Here is an 11,284-nt window from a genome sequence, read left to right as displayed (position 1 = left end):
ATAGGTTTCTAGCAAGAACGTTTCTTACCTACGCCAAAACCACAACGTGATATGCCAATTTCTATTTACCCTTCATAAGGACCCTTTTCATCGAATCCGATCCGACTAAAGTGGGAGAGACAGACACCCGCTAGCCACCTTATGCAACTAGTGCATGTCAGTCGGTGGAACCTGTCTCACATAAGCGTACGTGTAAGGTCGGTCCAGGACGCTTCATCCCACGATGCCGCCGAATCAAGATAAGACTAGTAACGGCAAGTAAATTGACAAAATCGACGCCCACAACAACTTGTGTTCTACTCGTGCATAGAAACTACGCATAGACCTAGCTCATGATGCCACTGTTGGGGATCGTTGCAGAAATTAAAAATTTTCTACGCATCACCAAGATCAATCTATGGAGTTTACCAGCAACGAGAGAGGAGTGCATCTTCATACCTTTGAAGATCGCGATGCGGAAGCGTTGCAAGAACGCGGTTGGAGGAGTCGTACACGTAGCGATTCAGATCGCGGCAGAATCCGATCCAAGCACCGAACACCGGTGCCTCCGCGTTCAACACACGTGCAGCCTGGTGACGTCTCCCGCTCCTTGATCCAACAAGGAGGAGGGAGAGGTTGAGGAAGAAGGCTCCAACAGCAACACGACGGCGTGGTGGTGGTGGAGTGGCAGTTCTCCGGCAGGACTTCGCCAAGCTCACGCGGAGGAGGAGAGGTGTTGGGGAGGGGAGGGGCTGCGCCTTGGATGTGGTGCTGCAGCCCTCCCTCCACCCCTCTATTTATAGGGAGAAGGGGGAAGGGGGCCGGCCCCTCGAGATGAGATCTAGAGGGGGGCGGCGGCCAAGGGGGAGGGGGCCCTTTAGGGTTCCCCCCAACCCTAGGCGCATGGGCCCTAGGGGGGACGGCGCCCAGCCCACTTAGGGGCTGGTTCCCTTCCACCTACAGCCCATAAGGCCCTCCGGGGCAGTGGACCCTCCCGATGGACCCCCGGAACCCCTCCGGTGGTCCCGGTACAATACCGGTATACCCCCGAATATTTCTGGTGACCGTATGATGACTTCCCATATATAAATCTTCACCTCCGGACCAATACGGAACTCCTCGTGACGTCCGGGATCTCATCCGGGACTCCGAACAACATTCGGTAATCACATACAAACCTTCCTTATAACCCTAGCGTCATCGAACCTTAAGTGTGTAGACCCTACGGGTTCGGGAATCATGCAGGCATGACCGAGACACCTCTCTAGCCAATAACCAACAGCGGGATCTGGATACCCATGTTGGCTCCCACACGTTCCACGATGATCTCATCGGATGAACCACGATATCAAGGATTCAAGCAATCCCGTATAGAATTCCCTTTGTCAATCGGTACGTTACTTGCCCGAGGTTCGATCGTCGGTATCCCAATACCTCGTTCAATCTCGTTACCGGCAAGTCACTTTACTCGTTCCGTAATGCATGATCCCGTGACCAACTACTTGGTCACATTGAGCTCATTATGATGATGCATTACCGAGTGGGCCCAAAGATACCTCTCCGTCATACGGAGTGACAAATCCCAGTCTCGATCTGTGCCAACCCAACAGACACTTTTGGAGATACCTGTAGTGCACCTTTATAGCCACCCAGTTACGTTGTGACGTTTGGTACACCCAAAGCATTCCTACGGCATCCGGGAGTTGCACGATCTCATGGTCTAAGGAAATGATACTTGACATTAGAAAAGCTTTAGCAAACGAACTACACGATCTAGTGCTATGCTTAGGATTGGGTCTTGTCCATCACATCATTCTCCTAATGATGTGATCTCGTTATCAATGACATACATTGTCCATGGTCAGGAAACCGTAACCATCTATTGATCAACGAGCTAGTCAACTAGAGGCTCACTAGGGACATGTTGTGGTCTATGTATTCACACATGTATTACGATTTCCGGATAACACAATTATAGCATGAACAATAGACAATTATCATGAACAAGGAAATATAATAATAACCATTTTATTATTGCCTCTAGGGCATATTTCCAACACTCGCCGCGGCTTTGCATTGCTCGCGCGTAGGCCGGACAGGGCAGCGAGGACCATGAGATGCTCTTCGTCCTGGACTTCGGCATCGGCTTCCTCCTCCAGCAGCGCCGCGAGCGCGTCCTCGTCGTCCGAGTCCATCGCCGAGCAGACAATCGCCGAACACCCAGCGGGCGTGCTGGGCGCACAGCCGCCGGTATCCCGCCCTGCGAGGCCGGAGCACTGGGAAAACTCGTCCAGGAAGGTGGTGGGGAAGTTGTCGCGGCGAAACCCTCTCTTTTTTCCGGCGGGTAATGGCCTATCTAGCGGTGGTGGGGGGTGGAGGGTGGGCGGCGCCGGGATCGGCAAGACGTGCGCGCGTGTGGCCCAAGCACGGTTTTCCCCTTCCACCGGAGCCCCCAAGCGCCCCCCAGTGCGCTGGGTTCGGCCTGGGATCGCCGAGCCCAAAAACGGGCCGAGCCGGCGGATTTTGGCGTTTTGGGGGCGCGACTGGGGGTTTTTTCGGCGCCGGCGTGAAAAAAGTGACCCTGGGGGGCTGTTGGGGCCGCGGCTGGAGATGCTCTAACAAGATTCGCAAAGAGAGGGGCGATGACGGCGGCGTGCCTTCGGCTCGCTTCAGTGCTTGTAGTCGTCGCTAGGTGGTCTACAAATTTGAATGTAATTTTTATTATTTCTAAAATGTCCGTTGTACTGACATTATTGAAGATGAATAAATCAGGAGTTTTTAAAAAAAAGGAGAGTAAAGTTACATATACGCCTAAAAAAGAGTGAGGTTGCATCGTTTGCAAGAAATAATTTAACAAGAAATCAGGAGGTTCCTAAAGTAAGTTCTCCCTTCGCCTCAAGAGGGGAATAGGATGACCACACCTCCCAGCTTGGTCGATTTCCTCTCCTCTCTGATTCTGTCTCCCTCGGGGCGTATAGCGGCCCCGACTAGCAGTTGGCACTGACCGGCGGTCCCTCAGCGACATCGGTGTTTGAGGAGAAGAATAGGGCGGGATGTCCTTCCCGAGCCGAGCGTCCCACTTGAACTCAAGTAGTAGCAGAGAGGGGGAGACAGAGGAGAGCAGAGAAACAGAGAGAGGACAGGATTATCGGAGCATGGGGCTGCTGGCGCTCAAGCGGGAGCTCAAGCGGAACCATGGCCGTAGCCAATCCAATAGTAAGCCCCGATCAGCCGATCTGCCAATACTCATCTATGTTCTGTTCTTCTGTCTGTATATTCAGATTCAGATGCTCAGCCGCTACTGATTTGCTTACTTTTGTTCATATATACGAGTACAAAAAAGAACCCTTTGATGTGCTTAGTCTGGTTCGTTTGCGAAAATACGTATGCTCAATATGTAGTTTGATTTTTCATATTAACACAATGTGTGCGCCGCGGCTACTCATGACACTTAAGTGCTGCAGAAGGATCGGCTGCTTCATTATCTAAAAGAGACATATCACCTTTCCAACAGGATGATAATTCACACACGGAAAAAAGAAAGGATGATAATTCTCATGGTGGAAAAAAGGCAAGATTTATTGGTCCAGACCTTCCAGAGGTATGTTCCGATAACTCAGACTTCTACTGCAAGTGAAAATATCAGTAGAATAGCTAAAGGCAAAAAATTACGAACATAGTCTTCACAACCGCAATCTCCTAAGATCCCAGTGCATTAGTACTAGCTTTGCTTTGTTCTGCTTCCAGCTGCAACCGGTTCCCCAGCGGAAAATTGTTTCGCAAAATAAAGATACCCTGTTATCATGTTTCCCTCATAAGTGGTGTCTTCTGTTTCATTCACCATGATTCCTGCAGTTTAGATCCACTCTTTGGTGTATGGTTAGAAGAAGCCTTTGAAGGCTTTTTAGTCCTTAGCCTCTCATCCTCTATCTTATGCTACCCATGTCCAGCTTAAAATCAACATTTAAAGAGCAATTCTTGTGCATTATTATCCCTGAATAGTAGTTCCTTTGTAATTTTGACTCCGCGAGTCAAATGTTGAATTTCTCCACTTATGCATGCAGGAAATCTGGCATCATATACATTCACTAGTGCCAATGCGGGACGCGGCCAGGGCTGCCTGTGTGTCTCGTTCCTTTCTGAACTCATGGAAATGCCATCAGAATCTCGCCTTCACCAATGAAACAATGTGCTCAGAAGAAACATCATTGAAGGGAACAACTGACCCGAATTATAGAAGAAATAGAAGAGAGTATAACAACAATATTGACCGTATTATGGCAAATCATAGAGACGTCGGTGTGAAGACATTCGAGCTTGAATTCTATGGTCCTTACAATACCAAATTTTATAATCGTCTCAATAATTGGCTTCAGATTGTTGTTACACCAGTGATGGAAAAACTTACACTTACACTTCCATCGGAGAAGGCAAAGTATGAGTTCCCTTGTTCACTTTTATCTGACAGAAGTGGAAACACGATAAGGCATCTCGACCTTGCTAATTGTATCTTGCATCCAACAGTTAACCTTAATTTGAGATGCCTGGCAGTATTGGATTTGTATGAAGTGCATATCACAGGGGGTGAGTTAGCGTGCCTTCTTTCTAATTCATTTTCTCTGGAAAAATTGACACTCCTACATTGTCATGATATGATTCGCCTCGAGGTGCCTTGCCTGCTGCAGCGGCTAAGCCATCTCGAGGTGTTTGAATGCCCGAGACTTCAAGTTATAGAGAACAAAGCTCCAAATATCTCCAGCTTTGAGTATACAGGTAATGAAGTAGTACAACTCTCACTTGGAGAATCATTGCAAGTGAAGTACCTTAGGTTGGATTATAGATGTGCCATCAGTCATGCTATCGACAAGCTTCCATCCAGTGTGCCTAATCTTGAGACTCTCATAATAATTTCTCCTCGTGAGGTACCACGTTCTTATATTTAGGTGATACATATGCACGCAACAGTAGCTATATCTTGGATTGTAATTAATCTGAGACATTTTTATGCAGATAGTCAATGCACCAATGATACCTAGCAAATTTCTCCACCTCAAGACCTTGAGTATTACTATTCGTAGGTGGTGGAGCCTCAATATGGAATATGATTTTTTATCTTTGGTTTCTTTCCTCGATGCTTCTCCTTCCTTGGAGACTTTTGGCTTGTCTGTAAGTCACTGTTCATCATGCAAATGTATTTGATAACTATGGTGGAATCATTTGTTAGGAATAAGCAACTTGTATTCCCATGAGGCCATAGGCCGATATATATACATGTACAGGTGTGGAACATATGCAGGAAACCCCTTATACAACGGGATAAATACAAAGGGGTACATGACCTATATTATAGCTCTAACACCCCCCTCAAACTCATGGTGGAGGAACAACACTGAGTTTGGAGAGATAAAAGCCATGGTGCGCTCTAGTCTGGGCCTTCGTCAGGAAATCCGCCAACTGTAACTCGGAAGGCACATACTGAAGAGCAATAACCTGATCCTGCACAGCAGCGCGCACATAGAAAGCATCAACACCAATATGCTTGGTGAGCTCATGCTTCACAGGATCGCGCGCAATGCTAATAGCACCTGTACTGTCAGATAAGAGCATAGTCGGTGTAGTGACAGAAACACCAAAATCCTGAAGTAACCACCGTAACCAAGTCACCTCTGCCGTCAAAAGAGCCATAGCTCGCAACTCAGCCTCAGCACTCGAACGAGAAACTGCAATCTGTTTCTTCGTCTTCCAGGCAATGAGAGAACCGCCAAGAAAAACACAGTAAGCAGAAAGTGAACGGCGATCAGAAGGATCACTAGCCCACGTAGCATCCGCATAGGCCTGAAGCTGTAAAGAACTGGAGCTAGGAAAGAAGAGACGGTGAGAGATCGTGCCCCGAAGATATCGGAGAACACGAAGGAGATGACTATAATGAACCGATGTGGGAGCAGAAACAAACTGACTCAGAATATGAACCGGATAAGAGATGTCCGGACGAGTGACAGCTAGATAGACAAGACTGCCAACGAGATGACGATAGCGCGTCGGGTCAGGAAGAGGATCACCATCAGTAGCACGGAGGTGAACATTGAGCTCCATAGGAGTCTCAACAATGCGCTCGTCAGTAAGAGCAGCACGGGCAAGAAGATCCTGAATATACTTTTCCTGGGATATAAAAAAGCCATCAGAGGTAGAAGAGACTTCAATCCCAAGAAAGTAGCGAAGAGGTCCAAGATCGGACATAAGAAACTGCTCACTAAGACGGGCCTTTACAAAGGCAATATACTCAGGGTCATCCCCAGTGATGACCATATCATCAACATAGAGAAGAAGAAGAGTCCGGCCACGAGGAGAAAGGTGAATAAATAATGCTGGATCATGAGCACTTGCTGAAAAACCAGCAGTAGTGACCACAGAGGCAAAACGCTCAAACCAGGCGCGAGGGGCTTGCTTAAGGCCATAGAGAGAGCGACGAAGACGACACACCATGCCATCAGGAACAGAATACCCAGGTGGTGGCTGCATGTACACCTCCTCACGCAGCTCACCATTAAGAAAGGCATTCTTAACATCAAGTTGGGATATAGACCAGTGGCATGCAGAGGCCACGGCAAGAAGTGTACGAATAGTGGTCATATGGGCCACAGGAGCAAAAGTCTCGTCATAATCACGACCATGCTCTTGCTGAAAACCACGAGCCACGAGACGAGCTTTGTGACGCTCAAGAGAACCATCGGAGCGAGTCTTAACCTTGTAGACCCACTTACAAGTGATGGGACGGACGCCGGGAGGAAGAGAAACAAGATCCCAGGTACCAGTGCGTTCAAGAGCAGCAATCTCCTCTGCCATCGCAAACTGCCATTCAGGATGAACAACAGCCTGACGGTAAGAAGTCGGCTCAAGAACAGCAGCACCAGCGGTGGGAAATCCAAAGCGATCAATAGGCGGACGAGGACGAGAACGCAAGCCATAAGTAGGCTGAGAGGAAGAGGACGACTCATCCAAGGAAGCATCCACAGGTCGTGAACGACGAGTGTAATGCTGAGGCAAAGACGGAATAAGAGAAGGAGGAATCGCCAAGGTAGAATCGGGGGGTGGTGATGAAGAAGTCATCGGAGATGAAGGTGTAGAATCCAGTGACATGCTAGGGGAGGAGACCGGGGAAGACGGTGGCGATGACTCGACGAGAGGTGGAGAAGCAGAGGGAGGGGAACGAAAAGGCACAGGCGCGACAGGGGTGATAGGTGAGTCAGGAAAAGTGAGGAAAGAGATATCCTCCACTGAAAAAGACGAGGAAGATGGGCGTGGGTAGAAAGGACGAGACTCATCAAAAGTCACGTCTCGAGAGATACGCATCCGACGACCGATAGGATCCCAACAACGATAGCCCTTATGCTCATCACTGTAGCCTAAGAAGACACACTCAACAGACTGAGCGGTCAGCTTGGTGCGTTCGCGAGGGGCAAGAAGAACATAGCAAACACAACCAAACAAGCGAAGCATCGAATAATCGGGAGACCGATCAAAAAGACGCTCAAAAGGAACACCACCCTGCAAAGCAGCGGACGGCTGAAGGTTGATGAGAGAGGCGGAAGTGGAGATAGCCTCGGCCCAAAAATGAGGCGGAAGAGAGGCGGCAATCATCATAGCACGAGCCGTCTCAAGAAGGTGACGATGCTTGCGCTCAGACACGCCATTCTGAGCATGAGCACTAGGACAAGAGAACTGGGCAAGAGTACCCTGCTCAGCAAGAACACCACGCAACATCTTAGAGATATACTCACCAGCGGAGTCAGCACGGAAAACACGAATGGGTGAAGAGAACTGAGTATGAACCATGGCAGCAAAACGCTTATAAATAGGCAACACCTCACTACGTGAAGTCATGAAATAAAGCCATGTGTAACGAGAAAAATCATCGATGAAAATAATATAGTATTTATGACCACCTTTCGAAGCGAAAGGAGCCGGACCCCATACATCAGAATGGACTAAATCGAAAGGACGCTTAGATACTGACTCACTATGTGAATATGGTAGCTGAATCTACTTGCCAAGACGACAACCCTGACACTCTAAAGAGACATCTCCTGAGACAGACCCCAGAAGACCTCGACGAACTAAAGACGATAACCGAGAACCACACAGATGACCAAGTCGATGATGCCACTGCTTGAAGGAACCAGTAACAGAGGCGACAGCAGCGGAGAGACTGGCAGTGGTGGTGGCAGCGGAAGGAACATGAAGCCAGTCCAACTCCCAAAGACCCTGAGAATCACGACGGCGAGGGCCAGCCCCAACCAGAGTGTGCGTGCGACGATCCTGGACAGAACAAGAGTCAACATCAAGGATGACACGACAACCAGAATCAGTAAGTTGACCAGCAGAAAACAGATTCATGGTAAGGCGAGGAACATGAGCAACATCAGGAACAGAATAAGAAAGAGTGGAAAGATGGCCTCGACTAGCAACAGAAAGTGGAGTACCATCAGCAGTTAAGACATGAACAGGAGAAGCCAGCGATCGAAGAGAGGACAAAGCAGAAGAATGAGAAGACATATGAAAAGAAGCTCCAGAGTCCAGAACCCATGGGAATGTACCTGACTGTGTAGAGGGCGGGTGCTCAGTGCGGGAAGCATCAGTCACAGAACCAGCAGTACCCGTCGAGGAAGAACCTGAAGCCGCGAGCAGACGCTTAAGTCTCAGAATATCCTGCTCAGTCAAAGCAATGGCTGAAGCTGGCGAGGGAGATGACGAAGTCCCTGAGGAGGATGAACGCGCCTTGCGCAGATGTTTCCGCTTTGTGTAGCACTGGGACTCAATATGACCATCATTATTGCAGTAGTCACAATGTGAACGGGGGCGACCTGAGCCTCCAGAAGGAGTGGGCAAGAGCGGCGGAGCACTCGAGCGAGAATGGGGCGGTGCAGCAGGTGGAGTGGAAGAAACCCGAGTAGCGAGCACAGAGGGAACCTCCAGCAAACCAGCACCACGTAGGCGAGTCTCCTCAGCACGAATCTCTGAAAGCGCCTCCATGAGAGAAATACGGCCACGAGCAAGCAACTGAGCACGCCGGGGCTCAAACTCCTTACGGAGCCGAGACAGGAACTCGTAGACGCGATGAAACTCCAAATCGGCCTGGACAGCCTGGCAGCAGGGGCAAGCACGACAACCAGCACTGCGGAGAGAATCAAGCTGGCGCCAGATAGCAGAACTCTGTGCATAAAAGTCATCAACAGTAGAGTCACCCTGCTGAAGAGCATGCTCCTGACGAACCACAGAAAGGTATAAGGCATCACCAGAGGGCTCATAGCGCTGACGAAGACAGGTCCACATCTGGAAGACAGTAGGAAGACCCAGAAACTCATAAGCAAACTGAGGCAGAACACTAGCAGTGAGAACAGCTGCAGCACGAGCATCATCATCAAGCCACTGGGTGTAAACAGACAAAGCACCATGATACGTCTGAAGAGCCTCCTCATAAGCCAAAGCCCTCTCATCATAGGCACGATCAGCAGCCTCATCAGCAACCTTAGCCGCATCCTTGGCGGCCTGATTAGCATCCGGAGGAAGAACCAGTGGAGTCGGCGGAGTAGGGGCCACCGGAGGAACCGGACGTGGCGGACAGCAGACCTCGCCAGAAAGAACACCCCAGAGACGGATGCCACGCATGTGAATGCGCATGAAGCCAGCGAACTCGGTGTAGTTAGTACCATCGAAGATCACCGGACAGCGAGGGACAGCAACATAGCCCGATGCAGCAGACATTTTTTTTTTGGAAAGAGATCCGAAAGCAGTAGAACACCGGACGGCAAGCGGAAGACCACGAGCGAACGGCGGCCGCGGGAAGGGGATGCGAAGTCCAGGCGGGAGGGGCGGAGTCCAGGCACCTGAGCGCGGGAGCGGCGGGAGCAGCGGGCACCTGGCGGGCGGCGGGAGCTGGCAGGCGGGAGCGGCGCCTGAGCGCGGGGGCGGCGGGAGCTGGCGGGCGGGAGCGGCGCCTGAGTGCGGGAGCTGGCGGGCGGGAGCGGCGCCTGAGCGCGGGAGCGGCAGGAGCGACCCGGAGTCCTGGCGGGAGAGGCAGACGACCGCTGAGCGGGACCAGCTGGGCGCCTGGAGATCGATCGGGGGCCTCCCTGCGGCGATCGAGGAGGAGAGGCGCCTGGCGGGAGGAGATGTAGCAGCGACGCCGAGCGAAGGGAGAACGCGGCGACGACAGGAGTGGATCGAAGCACGAGTTGCGCGTGCGAAAAAAAAAACCTAAAGCTCTAATACCATGTTAGGAATAAGCAACTTGTATTCCCATGAGGCCATAGGCCGATATATATACATGTACAGGTGTGGAACATATGCAGGAAACCCCTTATACAACGGGATAAATACAAAGGGGTACATGACCTATATTATAGCTCTAACATCATTAACCCAAAAAATTGGCCATTTATCTTCAGCTATCAGTGGAGGCGAAGTATGACTTGTTGGTTGGAGATCCATCAACCCTGAGGCAAATGCCAGAACACCACCATGACAAGCTCAAGAGTTTCCGGATCACTGGTTTTTGCCCCCAAAGGAGCTTGGTTGAGCTAACACGCCATATTCTAGAGAGTTCAATGTCAATTAAGTGCCTTATATTAGACACTATTAGGGTGAATCGTCGGTGCTTTGGAAACATATCTAGGAAATGCTCTACCCTGGACAAGGCGTATATCAAGGAGGCGTGCGAATCGATTGTGGCTATAAAGACATACATTGAAGGAGTAGTTCCATCTACAACTCGGTTACATGTTCTGGGGCCTTGCAGCCGGTGTCATGCTTTGTGAAATCTAGAGGTCGAATTATCATACATTACCAAATATTCATTTGTGTAGTCGTAGCTGTGCTAGGCTTTGCTGCTTCTGTTTTTATTTTCTTTTGAGAAACACATGTAAGATTCATACTCGTAACCATTATAAGTACGATCCTTTGGACCCAAGATCCAAGAAACTACTCCCTCCATTCACTGTTATAAGATGTTTTTTAAAAATAATCTGATTCGGATGTATATATATAGACACATTTTAGTGTGTTTGCTCACTCATTTATGTAATCCATATTGAAATGTCCAAAACATCTTATATTTGTGAATGGAGGGAGTACAAAGTAATTCCTACAAGTAAGAATTACAATAAAACCGCTCGGAGTTATCTTCTCCATATTACCAGAGTTGCCCAATGGCTGCAGGGATCTATAGTGGATGCACTGTCATTGATCACTGATGTACAACTTGTACTGAAGGAAGTGGACAGGTACCCCAGCAGGCCCAGCTGTAGGT

The 11,284-nt window shown here is 49.6% G+C and overlaps 1 protein-coding gene across 1 annotated transcript; it reads left to right on the top strand.

Annotated features, from left to right (window-relative positions):
- The first annotated feature begins 2,839 nt into the window (after positions 1-2,839).
- Positions 2,840-5,099, top strand: LOC123125126 (uncharacterized). The gene is made up of 3 exons (XM_044545656.1): positions 2,840-3,195; positions 3,444-3,580; positions 4,044-5,099. The coding sequence occupies exons 1-3, from the start codon at positions 3,033-3,035 to the stop codon at positions 4,920-4,922; spliced, it is 1,179 nt and encodes a 392-aa protein (XP_044401591.1). The 5' UTR covers positions 2,840-3,032; the 3' UTR covers positions 4,923-5,099.
- The last annotated feature ends 6,185 nt before the right edge of the window (positions 5,100-11,284 follow it).

The sequence above is a fragment of the Triticum aestivum genome, chromosome 5D (assembly GCF_018294505.1).
Source record: "Triticum aestivum cultivar Chinese Spring chromosome 5D, IWGSC CS RefSeq v2.1, whole genome shotgun sequence".
NCBI classification, from domain to species: Eukaryota; Viridiplantae; Streptophyta; class Magnoliopsida; order Poales; family Poaceae; genus Triticum; species Triticum aestivum.
This window is presented reverse-complemented; position numbering and strand designations above follow the sequence as displayed.

Bases quoted from the DNA above. Each gene is read 5' to 3' on its own strand.
- LOC123125126 (XM_044545656.1), top strand. From the start codon at position 3,033: ATGTCCTTCCCGAGCCGAGCGTCCCACTTGAACTCAAGTAGTAGCAGA. The intron at 3,196-3,443 runs GTAAGCCCCGAT...TAAGTGCTGCAG, and splicing joins TGGCCGTAGCCAATCCAATA to AAGGATCGGCTGCTTCATTA. The intron at 3,581-4,043 runs GTATGTTCCGAT...TTATGCATGCAG, and splicing joins TTGGTCCAGACCTTCCAGAG to GAAATCTGGCATCATATACA.